The sequence below is a fragment of the Diospyros lotus genome, chromosome 1, assembly GCF_014633365.1.
Source record: "Diospyros lotus cultivar Yz01 chromosome 1, ASM1463336v1, whole genome shotgun sequence".
Lineage (NCBI taxonomy): Eukaryota > Viridiplantae > Streptophyta > Magnoliopsida > Ericales > Ebenaceae > Diospyros > Diospyros lotus.
The window spans coordinates 52,800,693-52,823,433 of record NC_068338.1 but is presented as its reverse complement, the minus strand read 5'-3'; the positions used below and the strand labels follow the sequence as shown (position 1 = coordinate 52,823,433).

Genomic DNA, 22,741 nt, shown 5'->3' with positions numbered 1-22,741 from the left:
TTACAAAACAATAAGTGAATTATAAGATTGTAAATGAGGCAAGTTGTTCGAGAATGGCATAATGTTTGGTTTAATAAGAGTTCATTTGTGTTTAATTTGTATTATAAATAAGTTGAGTTTAAGTTTTAATTTGGAACTTGATTTATAAACGAGCCAAATTTGAGTAAGGTAAAACTCGGTTCGATTCAATTCACGAATAAAATTGTGAATAGACTTGTGAAGCAGCTCATTTAGGAGTTCATTTATAACCTTGTCTATATATATATCTTATATAATATATTTATAATTATATTATAATATTCAAAACGTTTTGTTATCTATTCTTATATTTGTGATAAGGATGTTAATACTTATTTGAATAATATTGTTGCATTTGTTTTAAGAATCTTTTGTTTATATTTTTTATTATGTAAAAGTAAGTTTTAATGGATTTAATTAAAAAAATTATAATAAACTTAACTTCGAACTTGATCAGAAACTTATTTATTTATTATATTAAATGAGTTGGCTAAAATTTAAGACAAACTTGTGTTCGATAAATCTTTAATTAACAAACTTGAGTTTGAATTATCTATTTTTTTTTTGAATGAATCAAGATTGGTCAAAATATAACTAGACTCGATTACAACTCTATATTATATTATCTTGTTACACAAATAATAACTTGTAAAAATCAAATAATATGAATAATTATGATTAAGAAGATGCATATGTTTTTGTGGGCAACCATTCCATATCGTGCCAAGAATATTAGGGAATATTCATGATAACCTAGCCAGCTAGCTTACACACGGGAAGTTAAACTCAGTAGATATCTCCCCTACGCCACCTCTGCTCCATCTCACAGCCAATTCCAACCCGTCAAAAGCAGTCCCTTCTATCGCCACGCTCTCCCCTTCTCCTTTTTATCAACACCCCTTCTCCCTCCCTTCTCCTTACCCTCTCTCTCTCTCTCTCTCTCTCTCTCTCTCTCTCTCGCCATTAATTGCAGTAGTTTGCAAATGTCTCAGGACGACACAAAATCGCCCAAGCACTGCGCCCAGAAAGGAGTAAACATCGAGAAGCTCTCGAAGAAACTGGTCTTTGCATTCTCCACCTTCTTCCTCTCATTCCTATCACTCATCTTACTCGTTTGGCTCATCCTCCACCCATCCAAGCCCCGCTTCTCCCTCCAAGAAGTCGGCATCACCCAGCTCAACCTCTCTGCCGGCTCTCACCTCCTTAACTCCTCTATCCAACTCACCCTCCTCTGCACCAACCCAAACAAGAAAGTCGGGGTCTACTTCGACGAGCTCCAGGTTTACGCCTCTTACAAGGGCCAGCAGATCACTTCCCACACTCGGCTTCCTCCCTTCTACCAAGGCCATGAAGAGACCAACCTGCTCACGGCATCGCTGGCCGGAACCGGCCTGCCGGTGACGTCTTCCTTTGGTTACGAGGTTGGCCGCGACCAGACCACTACCGGGAAGCTGGTGCTGAGTGTAAAGGCCGATGGAAGGCTGAGATGGAAGGTGGGTACCTGGGTTTCTGGGAGGTATCGGTTCAACGTTAACTGTGTTTCTATCTTGGATTTTGGAGCAACCATTCCTTCGGGTCCGCTGATATCTAAGCAAGGGTCTCGGTGTTCCGCTACGATCTGAAGTCAGATTAACAGGAATGGGAGAATAATCATATATATATATATACATATATATATATATTCTTTCTTGTTGCTTCGATGTTTTCCTGTCTGTGATGATGGTTTTGCCTGTGTTATTTGATTGCAAATAAGTGATGAATGATAGAGCTGAAATAGAAATTATATATACATAGATAGATAGTAATTAATGAGAAGCTTGTTTGGATTGTTCGTGGCATCTTCTCCTCCTTTCTCCACCACCCTGATCAGTTAATTCGTTTTGATGTAACTTCAAAGATTTCGGAAAATAAAGGAAAGTTTGTATACAAAGACGATCCTTTTTTAACTCTGATCATGAAAAATGTTTTCTGCTTAATTTTTAGTATTTATAATTTATAAGATAATAAAAACAAAGAAGCTAAAAACACAAACACCATTGTCCAAAAGGCATAACCTTTAATAAGCTTTGATTTACCTTCATGGCAAGCAAGAAAGAGAAAACACAGATTGGGTAGGGCTCATGATAGATTGCAGTAGGAAAAGAGAGGTGCCTTACAGGCCGAGGAGAGCTAATTGCTTTCCTGTGCCAAAGGAATCTTGATCAATTTTCCACGACAGCGCTTCTCTTTTCACCTACCTTTTAGTCATTGTAGGGACTCAATCAAGCTCATCACAGACAACTATATGGGTCCATTAAATTAAGCTTTCTGAAACGACCTTATTAAGTAAGCTCCTCTAACTCTTAGCCTAAATTAGCTCTTAAATGTCAACTGGTAGCATATTATATTTTCAAAGCTGCAGAACTTTCCATGGGTTTCAAAATTAAAGCCAAGTTAATTCATATCTAATTAATATGTCCATACTAAAAGATAATCCTAAAGCTACCAGAATGTCATAGACTTGGAGATTCAAAAGCTTGGTGTGGTCTTAGCTTGATTCGTCCTCCACAGATACTAGCTAAGTGAGCCTGACACTCATACAAGCACCCCTCAAGTGCTTCTAAGCTGAATGAAAGGGAAATCGACAAACAAATGTAGAGAGAAATATACAACCTCCTGTATTAAAAGTCTCCACAATTACAACGACCCTCTACAATAACTCTTATAGAACACTTGTGACTATAAGCCCTCACTTGCCCTTGCACAAATGCCTCACTTTCACCCTAACTCTCCACACTCTTGGATTGTTGAGGATTTGGGGGGATGGATTGCAAATGAAGGCCTCACCCCTATTTATACTTCCACCTCCTTAGAATGGATGGTGGAGATCAACTTGATCCAATGGCCTCCCATCTCCCTCTAGAATTCTCTACACACAAAATATCTTAGATATTTACAATGGAGCTCTCTAGAACAAGCCCCTAGAATCTTCCCTTGGAATTCTCTAGAATGACCCATTCTTTTGCAACTCTCTTGAGCCTTGTAGAGAGTTCCTTCAATGCCCGTCCATGCAACTTTTTGGACCTCGCCAACTCGACCATGTCTCGTAGGCTTTCAGAACCTTCCATAAACCTCTTGGGCGTTCCTTCGACTTTGGCCCACTTGCGTGTTCAATGGTGTGTCGTCTCGATTTCGTCGCCTCGCATCCTCAGTCATGCATCCCCCTTGCGTCTTTGGCCTTTGGCTTGGCACCCCTCTAGTGCCCATCTTTGTGCCTCTCTCAGCTAACAGTGCCTGTCTTCGATAGTGTCACAAACAAAGCATGACAATCTCCCCTACCTATTGTGGCGACACCCTAGTTGCCATGGCATCTAATGTGCCATGTCCGACCTGCGTTCTTCAACGAGCCGAATCATCCCCAAATAATACACATTGCATCTGCTCGTCCCCTCGACAATCTGCATTCCTGAGACTCTTGTCTCGTACGACCCCTCATCTATTGGGAATCATATAAGGTGCATTCCCTCCAAGAATGCACAACGCCTTCATGCTCGGCACTAGCATCACGTTGGACTTCTTCATAAAGTCCAATCCCAATACCATCTCGTAGCCATCCATCAGCGTTATTGAGAAGTCCACATGAGTCCCCCATGTGCCAAGGTGTAGCCTCACGCCTCGTGATACCCCTAATAACGAAGGACTAGCTGCTTGGCCTCTTTCTCGGATATGAAGTTGTGGGAATCTCCTATATCCACCAAGGCCCGGATGTCTTATCCATTGATCCGGCCTTCCACGCACATGAGGCCCTTATCTTCGACCATCCCACTAGTTGGGCTCTCTGGTTCCAACCTCTAGTTTGTTCAAGAGTTGGACTGCCCCCATTTGCTTTGGCTCCTCCACAATAGCTGACAATGCACTGATCTTAGGGCATTCCTTTATTTTATGAGGCCCACCATAATTGAAGCATCTTTCCCTTGGTCCAAACATCCCCTTCTTCTCTTCATACTCTTTCCAGCCTTGAGACCTCGTGTCTTTGTCGCTTATAGAAGAGAAGTGACTGCCTCTAAGAGGAAAGTGATCGCCTTTTGGGTGGGATGGAGTTCTCTCTTCTCCCCCACCTTTGTCATGGTTGTCCCGTGGCTCCTTGCATTTTGAGGCATCCTCCATGCAATAGTCCACCAAAGATTCATTACTGCTATTGCCTCATCAACGTTGCAAACTCCTCATCGTAGCAACTCCATTCTTTCCCAATGTTGGAGCCCGTCGATAAAGTAGAAGAGCAAGTCTTCTTTCGCTATGCTCAGGATTCAAAGCATTAGTGTTGTGAACTCCTGCACGTAGTCCTAAATCGTGGATCTTTGCTTGAGTTCCTGCATCTTCTTTTATATATCGTACACCACATTTTCAGGATAGAATTGGTGCTTCAACTCCCTCTTGAAATCAACCCACATCTCGATCTTGCACTTTCCACTTTCTATATATATCATTGTGCTTACGGTGCCACCATAATGTCACAATGTCACTAAGGTAGTCCATACATTTGTGGCCTCATCGATGATGTTGAAGCCTTCAAAGTACATCTCCATTTGCCATAGGAAATTCTCAACCTCTTTGGCATCCCACTTGTCGATCGACAAACTCCTTCGACTTGGGGTACTCTACCCTTGGAGTAATGAATGATGTGCTAGCACCCGAGCTAGACATTGTCCTCTTGCTTGCGACCATCCTTTTGCGCATCTCGTTGCAAAGCTGGTTGACTTGGTTTTGGTTGGCCATGATGGCGTCCATGACTTTTGACTCTAACGTTGTAAGGTTGCCTCTCACGATGTTGGTTCCTTAGGATATGGCTATTTAACATAGAGGTGAATTGACTGATTAAAATTTTTCTTAATTTTAATAAATATTTTTTTATTTAAAAAATATATATTTGATAAATACAATAAATAATGTTTGAAATTGATAATAGATATAAGCCACAAAATATAACAAGAATAAATAAAATGAGACAGTATGAAATTTTAAGTGATTCAGTGTCTCCACACACAACTAGTCCACTCTCCCAAGGTTTCCACACTAATTCACCTTAAAAACTAGATATACACCTAGATTACAATAGGTTTCTAGGCAACCACTACACAAAAATTTTCCATCCTAGTTTACTTTAGAAACTAAACTCACCTAAATTTTAACGGTTCTAGGAAACCTATATAATCCACAAAGATAATTTAAATGTTTACAAATAATCGTCCACACTTGGACACAAATAAATAAGTAATTAAGCACAAATTATACAAGAGAAATGAAATATAAATAAAGTAAATAAATTTGTAATCTCAAATGGAGAAGTTCGGATTTCTCATAAAAGACTTAAAGAATTTTTTCTCCTTTTGTCTTGTGACTCTTCGGTAAATGTACAATAATACTTTTAAAGCCTCGGATTGCTTGGATGTTTGCTTGAGAGCGTTTGAGAACTTCTAAGTGCTTTGAATATACAATGAATAATCTTCAAAACAAGCCTGGGATATATATTTATAGGCATTTTTGGGCACTGTTCACAATGGTAAAAAAATACTATAGTGACGATAGCACTGTTCATAATGGTAAAAAGTACTTTAGCAATGATCGAGACTATAACAACATTGTTCATAGTACCATTTTAAAAAAATATTTTTACAAAAAAAAAAATTCTTCATTTTAAAATTACTTAAAATAATTTTAATGTAAAATAATAGTTTTAGTACTACATATATTATGAAAAAATATTTTATAAATTAATCGAAAATAATTTGGTACTATAATTAGTATATTTATTCAAAATATTATTTTTGTTAATCATCAAAACTTAATTAAAACTTGAATAGCACAAATTGGCTTAACCCATGACATACTATTCTTCCTTGATGGCCAAGTTGATCCATCCTATGTGCCTCCAACACTGAGAGTGAATGTTCCATGGCCTTAATACGTTCCCCTAAATTGATGAACATCTCCTCAAGGGCCTTCATACGTACCCGACTTGTGTTGCGTTCACGTTTGGTGCCATCCTTAGCAGAGGTAGCATCACATCCTTGCTAAACCTTCATTGTGCCAGACTCGTTTTCCTTGTTAGCCAGCACGCCAATGCCAACATCGTGCTAAACACGACTTTGATACCAACTGTCACGAACTTGAAGATTCACAAGCTCCGTATAGCCTTAGCTCCATTCGTCTTCCACGGATACTAAACCTCTTGTATTAAAACTCTCTACAATTACAACGACCCTCGTAGAACACCTGTGACTATAGGCCCTCACTTGCCCTTGCACACGTGGACTCTCACTCTAGCTCTCTAGCTTTTCACTTTCTTGGATTGTTGGAGGATTTGGGGATGGATTGCAAATGAAGGCCTCACCTCTATTTATACTTCCACCTCCCTAGAATGGACGGTGGAGATCAACTTGATCCAACGACCTCCTCCCATCTCCCTCTAGAATTCTCTACACAAAATATCCCAAATATTTACCTTGATTTGGGGATGGATTTCAGCCTTTGGCCTGGCACCCCTCTTGTGCCCATCTTCATGCCTCTCTCGGCTGTCAGCCTGTCTTCGGTAGTGTCACGAATGGAGTGTGACAAGAAGATGGCTTCACCAGAACCAATCTGATCTGATCTCGCCCGCAAAATAAGACTGTAAGTATATTATCAACAATATAACACCACCCATATCAATGTAATAATAAAGCAGGAGCAACAGCAGAACACAGCCAGAGCCAAAACAACATATATGGGGCATCTTCCAGATGAGATACATGTATAGGCTTGTCCAGTATCTGTGTTCAACCAAATGATACGACAAGGTGCATCACTGCAATGTAAATTAAGATCAGTTTCATGGCCTTTCACCACTTCATTCCTGATTCCAGAATCCTGAATCCCGATTTCACACTGAATTCCTATAATGTTGCATCATCTTTCCATGAATCTCTCGTCTCTTCTTTTCCTTTAATGGGTCAACAACCGAATCATGAAGATCTCTTGCTACTTTTTACGCATGCGGAGAACATGCATAAGGCAGCATCTCGAATGCATAGAGAGAAGATTCTTTATGAAGTTTTTTACAAAATCAAGCATATTTACAAAAATAAAACTCCAACCAAACTTTTTCCCAAGTAAAACTCTCTATTCACGCCAACCCATCAAAGTCACAAAACCATTACAAAACAAAACCGCAAGGTTTCCCCCTTAACTTTTGGGCGGAAGCCTACTGTGCGGCAGCATTAGCTGTTTCCTCTTCCTTTGGCTTGCATTATTTGAGTTAAAATTGTCAAATATTGTCTACGAGACGACGAGATGAGAGTTTTATTTCAAGAACAAGTTTAGTCAGAGTTCTATTTTGACAAAAAAAAATTTATGTATAAGCTTAATCTTCTAGTGGGGGGTGGGGTGGGGGGGGAATCAATTGTATGTGATAACTAGTGCGGTTTGATAAACCGGAAGACGACCTCTAGAAACCTTCATGAAATGCGCAAACTAATAAAGCACTATGAATCATCTCCAAAGCTGCTAAAAATCAGAATTGTTTGGTTCGGCCGGTTTGGGTCCCCTAATAATGGCAGTCCCAATCGCAGAAATGAGCAAGCAGCGACCACCTCCTAATAATTGCAGCGAAGGGTTTTTTGAAAGCAAGCTTTTTCTCTTTTTAATGGTAGCAAATGAAAGATCTCTCTCAATCTCTCTCGCATGCATTCACTTTTGAGAGCAATATAGACGTTCGACACCTACCCAAAACAAAAAGGCTTTACAAGGTAATCTACTAATATTCTAATGGCAGCTGATTGCTGAACATTCTACAGTTTGCTAGAGAAAAGATCTTTAACTTTTCGAGACTTAGGTTTTTCATGGCCCGAAAACACCCTTCCTTGAGAGCTCATAAACTAGACAGATGTCTCTCAAGCGAGTCACTGTAAATTTTGGGAGCTCCAACTGTGGAGAAGAAGCCCTGGGTGGCAACCCCCCACAAGTCTAAACTCACATAATAGCTCCCCCCCAGGTTGGTAGCCAAGAAAAAGTCTCGTGTTCGAGTTTTCTGTGAGCAACCTCTCTTTGCTCTTAAGGGTCTGGTTGGTCGTTCATTGTGAGGTTATCTTGGGTTTAAGAGTAAAGGGGTTAATGCAGCCAATGAAGCCTAACAAGAGGTATTATCAATCCCACGGATGAGACTTGGGTGCAAAAGGAGAAGGTTAGTGTGGATGCGAATGTGGTTTAACCAAGCCTAATCTAATGGGTGGGGCAAGGCCTTGAGTCCTACACACAGGTTCCCCTTGTATTTCAGATTAACACCTTATATTCATGGAAAAGAAAAACCCACATAAATACCTTTGCTTATCTAGAAAAGTACCTGCAAAACCATGAGCAGGGACAATAGATTTTTGATAGCAAGCATCAAACCATAAGCTGCTTAAGAACATAATTAGAGAACACCAGAAAGGCATTCCTTGACCTTTCAGCAATTGTGAAACGCAGCAGGTTGTTTAGCAGTGAGTTTGCAAGCAACCACTTATCATTCAGCAAAATCCTGGGTTAACTGCTGTATTTTAATGATTTAGCAACTTGCCAATGGCCATCAATGTCAAAGAGATCCATCTGCGCAATGGTTTAGCAAGACACCCAGTTAGAGTCATCAAGACATTGATGATCATCTGCCGTCATAATGTCAGAGATCCATCTGCACAGTGATTTATCCTGATACCCAATTAACCCAAGATTTTGCAAAAAGAAACCTAATACTTAGTTGAAATTTTGTTCATGTTCGAATCCTCAATCATAGCAAGAAAAGGAAACAAGAGCGCAGACTCTGTTTTCACAAGAAGCTAGAACAACCAGAACAGCCAGAATCAAAAGGAAAACCAATGAACAATTGAAGTAAAGAATACCTTTATTCTCATGACATCAAAATCAAAGGGTTCTTACTTCACATGTTGGTCAGGATATACAAATGCATACAGTAAGTTATAGGTTTGATGCCCAGAGATACATGGCCTAAACAAAAAGGTCAACAGAGATACTTCTGTACTAATAAGTAACTATGGCAGTATGAGAATTCATCAAAATTTAACTCAAGTGGGGAGGAGGGATCAAAATTAAAGCGAATCAGCGTCCACCCACTTCCAGTAATGCTTTATGCAAGAAACTGCCGAGTCTGCAACTTTGTTTTGATCCGAATTCTCATACTCCGCCTCCTCCTCCGTCGAGAACTCGCCGTCCGGCAAGCCGTCCACCCTGGCATCAACCGAATGTAGCACGTAACAAGCCGGCAAGCCCGGGTAGGAAACCGAAACCCTCTCTTCCACCTTCTTTCTATACGAATTGGGGACGATCTTGACAATGCCATCGTAGGCGGAATTGTTAAGGGAAGCCCCAATTATGGAACCAAGCTCCTCCCTCACCGCGCGGACAACGGCGGCTTCGACGGTCTCGCCGGGCCTCATCTTCTCGGAGAGCGGCCGGCACCGGCTCCGGACGGCGCCGTCGGACAACTCCTGATGCGACTCGATGAGGACTTTGTCGCCGCTGCCGATGACGCGGACGATGACGACCTCGACGTTCCGGACCGGGGGCTTGGAGTCCGCGAGCGAGGTCTCGCCCTCGGACAGCTCAAGCCAGAGGTTGTGAACGTTCTTGGTTCCCGGTTTGATGCCCCAGGCAGCGAAAGAATCGGACGGCAATCGCGGCTTCAGCCAGTCGGCGAGCGACTGAGGCGTAGCGAAGAGGAGGTTAGGGTTAGGGCTTCTGCGGGACATGGTGGAAATTCTGAGAAATCGGCGGGGATTCAGTGGGAAAGGGATGAGATGGGCGGAGGGTTTGGAGGAAGAAGCGAGAAGGAAGAGAGAAAGAGCAGTGAGGATAAAATCAGGTAAAGCTGTTGTGGGCTTCTTGTGGAGATTGCTTGGAATTGGAGGTGGGTGTTGAGACATATTATTACCCTCTGTTTCAGTCAGTTGCCTTTGAGCTCTGCTTTCAACAACAATGGCGGTCTGGGCCTGTGAAAGAGTCTATCATACTCAACCAAAACAGGGCCGAAAAGAAGAAAGATTGCTTCTTCTTTTTTTTTTTTTCTGGGAAGGGATGAGAGGCTGAATGGAAATACAAGTCATCCATCAGATAACACTCTATTTCTTCTAATTGGATAGGATAAAGAGTTTTAGGACCTCTTATTACTTCCTATTATTATTCAATATCTTTAATTTTTAAATAAAATACAATAAAAATATTCATTAAATATCACATTCTTATATTTTTAAAATACCCTTTTACATTTTAATTCCGTCGATATCTTTTAATGAAAATTAAGAAAAAATCACACTACCTATCCTTATTAATAAAATATATAATGAATAAATTACTATTTTTTTGTGTGAGTAAATTACTAGTTTCTCTCTACATTTTAATTTTGTCAATATTCTTTAAGAGAAATTAAGAAAAAATCATATTGTCTATTCTTATTAATAAAAAATATAAGATTTGTATGAATTATATAATAATTATGTATTTATAAAATGTTTAAATTTATTACATCATTATTTAGTATAATACTTTATACTTTTTTATTAAAATAAATTAATTATATACTATAATAACGAAAATATGTACGAACTTATCTAAGTCTTTTTTAATTAATGTCATATTTCACTATTTTTCATCAATTTCCTTTTTTATCCTTCTTTTTCTCATTAAAAATATACTTATTTCATTTTTTCTATTTTCTTTCTTAAGATTAAATATTTATGTGTAAACTTTATCTATATATATATATATATTTTTTAAATTTATGTTTTCAAAATATATTAGAGGAGTGACTCATGTGTAAAAAGAATAAAAAAAGTATAAATTTTTTTTATGATTATAGTTTATTTTTTTATTTGGTTAGACAAAATTTTAAATGAAATAAGTTAAATTTAAATAAGTGGCGTAAAGTTTAAATCTAGTTAATATAATTTTTTTGTTTAATTATTTACAATGTTTCTTTTTTTATTAAAAATAAAAATATTTGTGAGATTATTAAAAAATTATTTTGGGATTCATTTGCCACGTCAATAATGTACTAACGGATATTGACAGAATTAAAACCTAAAGGGTATAATAAAGATATATTTTTGAAATACATGAAGGATCACGAATTTTATCTAATCTTAGAAAAAAATAGTAATTTGTCCTAATATTTTAATACAACTTGGATATGGAACATGCCCTTGATCATCCAATTTGGGGGAAGAAACTGCTTTAATTTGGTCGTTCTTTGAACAAACCGAAACATTTTGGGCTTCAACACAACTTGGATGTTGAACCAAGCCCATGATTTCATGTTGCTGAATCAAGTTTCCAAGTTAACAGCAACGTACAGGAAACAATGACCAAAGGCTCAACCACATGATCGAAAGAAACAATTAAACAAAAATGTTGAGCATCACCAAACAACCATAGCATAATCCTCACCAAAGAGATAAGCAATCCTCTCCTCCCTCCATTCATCTTCTCCCTCTTGTCCCTGCTCATGTGCCCACAGCTTCGACCTGCACAATGGGCATGTAATCTGACCCCTTTTCAGCCACGGATCCAGGCACTCACTGTGAAACGCATGGCAACACCTGGGCAGCTCTCTGATTTCATGCCCAGCCTCTAAGCCACTCAAGCATATAGCACAAGTAGCTTCTTCCTCCCGCCCCTCCACCCGCTGCTTCTCCGTAAATCTGCCAAACTCCATGTTCGGGAGCCTCTTTTCGATCAGGTCAGCAGCCACAATGGAGGCCAGGAAAGGCACTGGAACCAGCGACGGAGAAGGCCGGTCCAAAGCTAGAACTTGATAGGGCTGGTTGCCGCCATCTCTCCAAAGATTGAACCCATCAAACATGAGCTTTACAGTGGCTAGGAGGCCTTGTATTCCTCTTACTGGTCTCAGCATTTTACCAGTATTTACAGGCAATGGAAGCTCAAGAAGCAGAGGAAGTGAGAATGTTTCACTGGATTAATCTGAGCCATAAATAGAATACGCCAGTCTGGAGTTTATCGATCATTAATGTGTTAGCTAGGTAGTTGAGAGGCCTTGTCTAGGTGATATCTGAAGTTCTAGAAGACCATGTCACTTACTTCCAAGTACACTGATAAGTGAAATCTTCCCGGTCCTTTGTTTTCTGTGATTTTTCATACTTTTGAAATAAATCGTGGGCTTTACCATATTTGGAGCAGAACTTAGTCAATTACTAGCTTGGATGATGTATGGACAATGGTTTGAGTTTGGTATACAATATGTTTCGAAGTAAAATTAATTAATAATGTTGTTACAAATTCATGATTTAAGATATGCTGATAAAATTTACTAATGAAAATGTGAAGTGGTTGAGAGGAAGAAATTGAATGTGACAATAAATGGTGCCACCCTTTTTGGGTGTGACATTAGGGTGCATGATTTTTCCACTTAATTAGTTGTTTTACATATATTATTCATGTAGGGTATTCTGATATTTTCTAAATTTTTAAACATGACTTTAAAGTCATTAATTAAATAAGGCATAAAGACATAAAAGCTCATCTTTATAATAAAATGTTAATTCTACCAATTTAGATGAAGAAATATCCTAATTTTGGTTTTAAATTACTTAAATATCTTTTTTTTTAAATTATTTAGAAGTTACACATGTTTCAAGACATTTAAACACGGGCAAAGACAATTAAATCAAGATCTAACTTAAGAGTACTCAAATAAAAAACCAACCTAAATAACTGAATCAAATCTCCATCACCACTTGTCAAGACGAGTTCATGAGTTGAGAGTTGGTCGTCTATGTAGTACGATCATGATCTCTTACCAACTTTATGTATGCTTTATATAAATATATGAATTTCAAAAAAATAATAATATCAATGATTATATGCCGTTACTTTTATTCACCTTAAGTATTAAGATTTATTGTCTAGAGTAATACTATTATGGTGGTCAAGCCCCACCCCATCTTCACAGGTAAAAGAGGTTTTGGGACAAACTTGGACTTGAGAATGATAACCAAACGTGCTTAACTTCAGATAAATTCAATCATATAATTAATTCCAACCACCATCACAACTCAAATAGTCTAATATGTTAAGTAATTAGTATCAACTCAAATGTTGATGAATGAGTTGAATTCAAAGGAGAGTTGATGGAGAAATGATATATTTCCAAGTAATTAATGGAAGTTTGAGATGGCTAAATTCTAGGTCAAGTCACATTTGCAACCTGCTTCCTCCTTGCATCAAGTCCAAGGGATGACCTGAGAGTCTGGAGAGTGGACCAATAACTAAATAAATTTTCACCTAAAAAAGGGGGTGGATTAGATACATCTATAGTTCAACAATAACTATTAGTGTCCCCAGTTGAGTCACAAGCTCACTCTCATTGCAGGTAGCCCTCTGCCAAATTAATTTATGTCTTCTCTCAAGTTGACTTCACAAACTTACACGGTGACTCAAAAGAAAAGTCTAATAAATAATTGTATCTAAGTCAATTGCGTAATATAACAAATTGAGGATGATTAATTGGAGCGGGTTATAATTAAGGGAGATGATTAGATTAATTTTGGGTGACTTTTAAACAAGTTGAATTGGTTTGGGGTACTTAAAAGGGTCTTAAAATCATTAATTATTATTTTTTTTTTAGATACTTTATCATTAATTCTATTTTATAATAATTTTTATTTGAATTTATGTTCTATTTATTTTATTATTTTATTTAAATGAGGGACATCCAACTCTCCAAATCTACATATTATTTTCTAATATTAAGTCAATTGCATAATATATCAAATTAAGAATGATTGATTGAAGCGAGTTATAATTAAAGGGGAATGATTAGACTTAATTTTGGGTGACTTTTAAACGAGTTGAATTGGTTCGGGATAGTTAAAAAGGTCTTAAAATCATTAATTATTTTTTTTTTAAATTCTTTATCATTAATTTTATTTTATAATAATTTTTGTTTAAATTTATATTCTATTTATTTTATTATTTTATTTAGATGAGAAATGCTGAACTCTCTAAATTTACGTATCATTTTCTAATGTCAAGTCAATTACCTAATATATCAAATTGAGGATGATTGATTGGTGCAGGCTCACGGGGATGATTAGACTTAATTTTGGTGACTTTTAATCGAGTTGAATTGGTTAGGTGTATGGGTAATTAAAAGGGTCTTAAAATCATTAATTATTTTTTTTGGATGCTTTATTATTAATTCTATTTTATAATAAAAAAAATTTAAATTTATACTTTATTTATTTTATAATTTCATTTAGACAAGGACGGACAACTCTCCAAACTCTATATATTATTTTTTAATGTTAAGTAATAAATAGTAAATGATCATTTAGATGATAAGGTCCCCAACTCTCCAAATTCATGAATAATTTTTTAATATTAGGTAATAAATAGGGAAGTATAAATCAGTAATGCAACGAAAAAAAAAAGTAAGATAATTTGATAAAATGATTCGTTGGACAATATAAATTTTGTCTGATGAATCTGTATTGATTTGAATTTTTAAAAAAAATAAAAGTAAATCGGTGATTTTTTAATTTGTAAGAGTTGATTGTGGAGTTTCCATAATTTTTATTTATTTAACTCTTACGTTTTTATATATTTTCCTCTTATTTATATTGTCGATTGAAAAAAATTATTTTCTAAACTTAAATACAAAAATTTAATTAGTGAATTTGTATATAAAAAAGCAAGTAAAATAATTTTTAATATTAATTTATATTATTAAATAGTCACCAAAATAACTCTTGCGTCCCAAATATTCTTAAACTGAGCTGATTTTATGAATGAGTTTGAAATTTTGATTAAGAAGAATATTATACAGAATACAATACAAAATTTTCCATTCTCAAGTACACGAACACCCTCGCTGAGAGGTTACACAAAGTGTTTCCAATGCAAATATAAAAGACTTAAAGAGTTAGAGCTGGTTGGACTTATCGATGATCGCTGGAAAAGGGAATCCTCACCGAACAAGTAAATCATCCTCTCCCTCCTCCACTGATCTCCTGATCCGCCATGGACGACGAGCTTCCCATCCTGGTGAGCATCAGGCAATAGACTGGACCTGCATAGAGGGCAAGTGGTTTGGCCATGGTCAACCCACCCTTCCATACACACTCTGTGAAACTTGTGGCCACAGTTGCCGACCGCTCTGACATCGTCTCCTTCATTGTTCATGCCTTCCAAACAGACGCTGCATTCCAAATAGACGTCGGCTTCTTCATCTTCTTCTTTGCATCTCCCGAGAAAGCAGCCATGTTCCAGAACCAGCAATTGCTCTTTGATGGATGCGATTGTGAAGGGGGCCGGAACTTGAACCAGCGCCGGAGACGGCATGAAGTCTGTCGAAGACTTCTCCTTGTCTCCTTCGAACGGTGGGATCCAGGAGAAGATGGCCTTGATGATGCATAAAACAAGGCTCTCTGAGGTGGTTATCAGGCATCGAAATGATCTTGACAACATTCTTGTGCTCTAATAAAGCGCCTGATCTCCGAAATCTTCTCACATGGTGGGCGTTAGTATAAGAATAGAAAGAAGAAGAATCGGGCTAGGATTCTAAGTAGAAGGGAGCAATGATTTCTAGAAGCTGCATTAATCAGCTGGCAATCACTAAGTAGCAAGCAAAGGGATCATAGCTACCTTTCTTTTCAATTACAAGAGCTGGTGGTTTATATTCACGGGCAGTCTTTGTTTGGACTTTCTGAGAGGTTTAGAAGCTGCCAAATTGGACAGCGATTTCTTCTTAGAAGGTTTAATTGGTTAAGCCACTAAGACAGGACGTTGTCTAGCTGTCACTTTAATAATATAAATAAATATTAAAAATTATTTTACTTGTTTTTTGAGATATAAAATTATTAATTAAATTTTTGTATTTCAATTTAGAAAATAAATCTTTTTCAATTGACAATATAGACAAGAAAAAAATATCTGAAAGTAAGAGTCGAATAAACAAAAAATATGAAGAACTCACGGTCACATCTTGCAAATTAAAAAATTATTAATTTATTTTTATTTTTTTCTTTAATGTCTAGATTAGTGCCGATTTTCTAAACAAAATTTTCGCTAGTCAAAGAATCGTTTTAATAAATTATCCTCTTAAAATAATATCACTTCTTAACTTTTTCTTTTTGTTATTAATTTACACCTCATTATTCATTATTTGACATTGAAAAATGATCCCTAAACTTAAAAAGTTAGGGGCTTTCTTGTTTAAATGACCTTTCATTATTTATTAGCTAATATAAAGAAATAAGAGCCTGTTTGATTGACTATTTTTTTTTATGAAAAATGGCTACTTTCTACCCTTCAGTTTTTTGAATATTTGATTGGTCAAATTTTTCATGAAAAATATTTTTTCACTTAGGGTCATGTGACCCTCTTTTCTCACTTTTGCTGGAAAATGAATTCCCATGGAGACAGAGAAATTGTTTTCTAGACAAGCATTAAAGTGTGTCTTGAACAGATGATGGACTAGAACTTGGTCTTTTCCTTGCCAGTGAGTCTGCAACAATTGCTGGGAGATGGATTGCTTGGGTGATGTCGACTTTGAGGGGCTAGCCGACGATAGGAGACGGAGGTGGGGCGGCGACCTTCTTATAGGAGTGGAAGAAGTGTTGCATCGGCTGGGGGCGAAATGAGGTGAAAAGCAGATTACCCAAGTTGCACAATATCGTAACACGGAGCTGCAATTGAAATTGATACATGTTATATATCGCACCAAATAAGAATTAGGGAATATCGCGATTTCTCCGGTCCCCATCGCTAAATCCAGCACCTCCTTTGTTCCTGGGGTTGTGGCCGTGGTTCGCCGAAGCTTCCCAATAATCGTCCACTTCCACGCTAAGAGACCTCCCCTCTGTCGCATCCACACAGATTACATGCAGAAATGTATATATATATATATATATATATAAAGAGAGAGAGAGAGGAAACTCCCCAACTCTCTAATTCATCAGCAGCAATACTAACGAGGAATGATGGATGAATTGGGGGATGTATATTTGTGTTTGATTTATTTTTTTTTTGAATATTTTGTGTATGTATATTTAATTTATTTTTATAATTAATTATTAATTGGTATATTATTGATCAGTGTATATGTGATTATTTTTATGAAAAATAATCGCAATTCGCAATCAAACACAAAAATTTAAAAAATATTAACAATTTTTAAGTAAAAAAATTAAATCAATTAAATACCTTCAATTGATATTTTTCCTAAAATATAATTTTAGCCAATTGAATTGCCTAAAAAATATTTTCTTTTCATCCAAATTCCATGTTTGCAATCAAAAACCCTAATTTGTGAATTTGAGGAGTTGAGGGCCTCTTTGTCCAAATAAAATAAAAAATAAATAAAATATGAATTCAAATAAAAATTATTATAAAATAAAATTAATAATTATATATATATAAATAAATTTTAAATAATTAACAATTTTAGGGCCCTCGTTTTTTTTGAAGCCCTAAGCATAGCTCTGGTTTTTTTTTTAAATAATTTTTCTATTCATTTTCATCTGCCTTGTAGTGAGAAGTAAGTTGATATTGACTTGGATTGGATGAGAATCAATCCATAGTCTTGGATTGGAGTCAGAGTCTTGATCCCTTGCTTGCGTTGGGCATCTTTTAGCCCAACGCAGACGCGTCAACCCCTCCCCCTGAATAGACAACACCCCCAATCCCCATCCCTCCATACATACATGCTTACATAGATATAATTTTATATTTTTTAAATATTACTATAAATTATTAATTTTGATTTCTTCAATTAAAGTTATAGTTACTTTAATAATTGTAATTATAAATATAATTAATAATTTTTTTTTTTTAATCATAACATAACTTTTATATATTTTATGTCTTTTTAATTGTGTCTATCAAATAAGAATGTAATCGAATCGATCAAATTACTCATAAAGATCTGACGTAATTTAAATTGAATAGACCATTTTTTTTTTAAATCGAACAAGTAAATCAAATAAATGCTCAAATCAAATAGAATAAAAAAATAAAAAAAATAAAAATATCAAACTATTTATGTTGCTAAACACTGATATAGTCTAATCAATAACAGACTTAAAATTCTCTTATAATTAAATCCTCTATTTTGACCCCCCCCTAATTTGATTGATTCAGTTATATTTCTATTTGTTGACACACATTTTTGTAACACTCCGCATCGAGCGATAAAAAAGTCCGGAACAACTTTACCTTGATGGACTTACGCGAACTTTCAGGGGGTCACCATCCTTGGGCTTTCCCAAGTCAAGCACACTTAATCCTGGAGTTATTTGCCTGCATTCAGCCCAAAAAGAATCCAGCTAGTGTTATTTTCTTCCTTACTTATTCTCAATATATACTACATTTCTCTAGGCTCTTGGGGTATTACACACATCGTGTCATCATCATGGAGCCCACAATTGCGGGTCAGCTCTCAGCTCTCGCCCTTCAACGGCCAGGAGCCCCCACCGTACTTATGAGCCCCTCAGTCGCCCTCTGGCGACCTGATGTGGGATTCATACCTAGGGGCCAATCGGCCCCCTGACCCCTCCCAGTGCGGAGGGTGATGGGCGATCCCCTCGAAGATTTCCCATAAATGGCGCCAAATGTTAACACACATTTTTGTAATACCCCGCATCGAGCGATAAGAAAGTCAGAGAGAACTTACCCTGATAGGCCTATGCGAACTTCTTAGGGGGGTCACCCATCATTGGGCTTCCCTAGATCAAGCATGCTTAACTCTAGAGTTCTTTGCCTACATTCAGCCCAAAAGGTATCCAACTAGTGTTGTTTCATTTCTTACTTATTCTCGATGTATACTACCATTCTCTGGGCTCTTGGGGTATTACACACATCATGTTATCATGGACCCACAACCACAGGTCAGCTCATAACTCTTGACTTTCGACGACCAAGAGCCCCACCGCACTTGTGAGCCTCTCAACAAACTGGGTGCATCCACACCATCCCCCCGGCAGGTGTGGTAGGGCTCTATTGGCCCCTTCTTTATCGGGGGTTGTAGGGACCATTAGGGGTTTCCCGCAGATGACGCCAAATATTGACACACATTTTTGTAACACCTCGCATCAAGCGATATGAAGGTCTAGGATAACTTACCCTAATGGGCCTACGCGAACTTCCCAGGGGGGTCACTCATCCTTGGGCTTCCCCAGGTCAAGCACACTTAACCCTGGAGTTCTTTGCCTACATTAAGCCCAAAAGATATCCAACTAGTGTTGTTTCATTCCTTACTTATTCTTCTCGATGTATACTACCCTTTTTCTGGGCTCTTAGGGTATTACACACATTGTGTTATCATGGGCCCACAGCCACAGGTCAACTTATAGCTCTCGCATTTCGACGGCGAAGAGCCTCACCGCACTTGTGAGCCTTCAGTTGCCCTCTAGGCGACCGAGGTGGGACGAACCCGGTGCTATGGGCCCCTGTGATGATGACACGATATGTGTAATATCCCAAGAGCTCGGAGAAGGGTAGTATATATTGAGAATAAATAAGAAATGAAACAACACCAGCTGGATACATTTTGGGTTGAATGCAGACAAGGAACTCTAAGGTTAAGCATGCTTAACCTGATAAAGCCCAAGGATGGGTGACCCCCATGGTGAGTTCGTGTAGGCCCATCAAGGTAAGTTGTCCCAGGTCTTCCTACTGCTCGATGCGATGTGTTATAAAAATATATGTCAACAATTGACGCCGTCTATGGTAACCCTTCGAGGGGATCGCTCATCACCCCCCGCACTAGGGGGGCCGATTGGCCCATAGGCATGAATCCCACATCAAGTAGCCCAGAGGGCAACCACTGAGGGGCTCATAAGTGCAGTGGGGTTCCTGGCTGTTGAAGGGGGAAAGCTAAAAGCTGACCTGCAGCTGTGGGCCTCGTGATGATGACACAATGTGTGTAACACCCCAAGAGACCAAAGAACGGTAATATATATCGAGAATAAGTAAGGAATTAAATAACACCAGTTGGATACCTTTTGGGCTAAATGCACGTAAAGAACTTCAGGGTTAAGCGTGCTTGACCTAGGGAAGCCCAAGGATGGGTGACCCCCCTGGAAAGTTCGCGTAGTCCCATCAGGGTAAGTTGTCTCGGATCTTCATATCATTTGATGCGGGGTGCTACAAAAATGTGTCAATATTTGGCACCGTCTGTGGGAACCCCCTAATGGTCCCTACAACCCCCGATAAGAGAGGGGTCGATAGAGCCCCACCACACCTACGGGGGGATGGTGTGGATGCACCGGGTTCGTCGCACCTCGGTCACCTAGAGGGCGACTGAGAGGCTCACAAGTGCTGTGGGGCTCTTAGACTTCGAAAGGCGAGAGCTATGAGATGACCTGTGGCTATGTGCTCATGATGATACGATGTGTGTAATACCCCAAGAGCCCAGAGAAGAGTGGTATATGTCAAGAATAAGTAAGGAATGAAACAACACCAATTAGATACATTTTTGACTGAATGTAGGTAAAAAAACACCAGGGTTAAGCGTGCTTAATCTGGGGAAGCTCAAGGATGGTGACCCTCTTGGGAAGTTCGCGTAGGCCCATCAAGGTAAGTTGTCCTAAACCTTCCTATCATTCGATACGGGGTGTTACAAAAATGTATGTCAACACTATCTGACAGATGTTGATCCTAATGATGTCAAATATATCCCAAGAATGGGGTAAATTGGGATTCGTATAAATTTTTCGATAATTAAAACAATGGTAGATGGTAGAATACTATGTTTCGAAATATAGGGTATATGTTTTGAAATAAACTTTTATGTTAAGTAGGTTTCAAAACCTATTATATATGTTTCAAAATAACTCATTGTTTTGCTAGTTTCAAAATATAGATTGTATGTTTCGAACTATATTTTTCTGTTTTACTTGATTCCAAATCTTTTGGTTTGTATTTCAAAATAATGATATTTGGCAATGATGATTTACATAAGTAAGAGAATACCAAAGATGTTTGAGATCAAAGATAAGCTTAAATGAATATGTATGTTTAAGCTCAAAGAAACTTTGTTTTAGTCTTTGAAAACAATTCTTTTGAAAGCATGAGCAATAGACAATAATGATAAGCCAAAGTGAAAGAACAATTGCACACAAGATATATAGTGGTTCGGCACCCCGCCTACTCTATTACTTTCAAGCTTACCCACTTGAATGATTTTTCAATCCCAATCACTTTTACTAGTGATCAACCACAATAAAGGTTTTACCATAGTTCATCCCAAAACCTTATACAATAAGTTTTTACGGGCTCGACTCAAATTTAACACCAAGTGCATTTTAGGCTCAACTCAAACCTTTCATCACAATGAGTTTTAGGCTAAATTCAAATCTTACAACATTAACAAGATAAATAAAGTTTTATCTTTACGATCCAATAGATTGAATGCAATAAAATGCCTTACCAAATCGCTGTACAAATCTCTTGGTTTGATGTGAGGAGAGCTGAAGAGATGAGATGATTAGTGGTTAATTTTATAAAAATTTTGTTATAATTATACCCTTCTTTTGATCTTAAAAATAGTTTAAATTAGATATTAATATATATTTTATGGTTATATGCAAGTTTAAATTGAAAAATGAATTAAATGAAATTTTAAAGTAAAATTTAATAATAATAATAATAATAATATATAAAATTATATATAATACATATACATCATTATATGCATGCATGTAATATATATATAATATAATATAATATATATATGTGCCATGTGTAATACATATATATAATATATAATTTATTAATAACATTAAATTATTTTTATTTTTTTTTTAGGCATGAAGAATTCAAGCCCATGAAGACTTAAAGTCCATGAAGAATTCAAGTCCATGAAGACATCAAACCCATGGAAAAATCAAGCCCATGAAGAATTCAAGTCCATGAAGAAATCAAGCCCATGAAAAATTAAGGCCCAATTTGAGCAACCCATGGAAGATATTATTTGGAGAAGGCCCAAGGATTATTTTTAATCCTAATGAAGATTAAAAACCAATTTATAGAAATCTATTTTTATTTTTTATGTGAGAGCTTTATTAGGTGTGTTTTTTAGCTAAAATCCATTTAACTATTAGGTGGATATTATAGCTAAAATCCATTTAACTTTATGAATGCTTTATTAGGTATGTATTTTAGCTAAAATCATTTAATATTAGGTGTGTATTATAGCTAAAATCCATTTAACTTTAAGTGTGTGAGTGCCCATTAGATATAATTATGTCTAGTTGAATAATTGAAATTGTGTGGTTTGTATTGCATCTTGTGGCCTATAAATAGATCACTTGATTGCATTTGTAAGTGTGATTATTATTCTTGAATCAAAGTTTAGTTGTTTCCTTATAATTCTCTCTTTGAGAATTGTTCTTGTTCTTTCCCCTTTTCTTTAGTATTCTCTCTTGTGATCTTACTTCCTTCCTTTCTTCTTTTAAATTCTTATGTCATTTATTATTACTTTATTATTCACCGCCTAAATGGCCGGTTAATTTGTGCCTTTAAATTTCTGCAATTTTAATTCTTGTCATTTAATTATTCACCGCCTAAATGGACGGTTAGTTTATGCCTTTAAATTTCTGCAATTTTAATTCTTGTTATTTAATTATCCACCGCCTAAATGGCCGGTTAGTTTATGCCTTTAAAATTTCTTGTCATTTAAATTCTGTTATTTAAATTACGT

General features: G+C 37.0%; 4 protein-coding genes across 4 annotated transcripts; 1 reads left to right on the top strand and 3 right to left on the bottom strand.

Annotated features, from left to right (window-relative positions):
- The first annotated feature begins 837 nt into the window (after positions 1–837).
- On the top strand, positions 838–1,856 carry LOC127796600 (NDR1/HIN1-like protein 26). Its single transcript, XM_052328809.1, has one exon. The coding sequence runs from the start codon at positions 1,002–1,004 to the stop codon at positions 1,638–1,640; it is 639 nt and encodes a 212-aa protein (XP_052184769.1). The 5' UTR covers positions 838–1,001; the 3' UTR covers positions 1,641–1,856.
- A 7,037-nt stretch (positions 1,857–8,893) lies between these two features.
- On the bottom strand, positions 8,894–10,134 carry LOC127797289 (uncharacterized). Its single transcript, XM_052330063.1, has one exon. It carries the CDS (start codon positions 9,948–9,950, stop codon positions 9,117–9,119), a length of 834 nt encoding a protein of 277 aa, XP_052186023.1. The 5' UTR covers positions 9,951–10,134; the 3' UTR covers positions 8,894–9,116.
- Positions 10,135–11,339: 1,205 nt separating this feature from the next.
- Positions 11,340–11,986, bottom strand: LOC127787498 (brassinosteroid-responsive RING protein 1-like). The gene has a single exon (XM_052315562.1). It carries the CDS (start codon positions 11,933–11,935, stop codon positions 11,441–11,443), a length of 495 nt encoding a protein of 164 aa, XP_052171522.1. The 5' UTR covers positions 11,936–11,986; the 3' UTR covers positions 11,340–11,440.
- Positions 11,987–14,827: 2,841 nt separating this feature from the next.
- LOC127814090 (E3 ubiquitin-protein ligase RHA2B-like) lies at positions 14,828–15,744 on the bottom strand. Its single transcript, XM_052355352.1, has one exon. It carries the CDS (start codon positions 15,505–15,507, stop codon positions 14,920–14,922), a length of 588 nt encoding a protein of 195 aa, XP_052211312.1. The 5' UTR covers positions 15,508–15,744; the 3' UTR covers positions 14,828–14,919.
- Between the last annotated feature and the right edge of the window lie 6,997 nt (positions 15,745–22,741).

Bases quoted from the DNA above. Each gene is read 5' to 3' on its own strand.
- LOC127796600 (XM_052328809.1), top strand. From the start codon at position 1,002: ATGTCTCAGGACGACACAAAATCGCCCAAGCACTGCGCCCAGAAAGGA.
- LOC127797289 (XM_052330063.1), bottom strand. From the start codon at position 9,950: ATGTCTCAACACCCACCTCCAATTCCAAGCAATCTCCACAAGAAGCCC.
- LOC127787498 (XM_052315562.1), bottom strand. From the start codon at position 11,935: ATGCTGAGACCAGTAAGAGGAATACAAGGCCTCCTAGCCACTGTAAAG.
- LOC127814090 (XM_052355352.1), bottom strand. From the start codon at position 15,507: ATGTTGTCAAGATCATTTCGATGCCTGATAACCACCTCAGAGAGCCTT.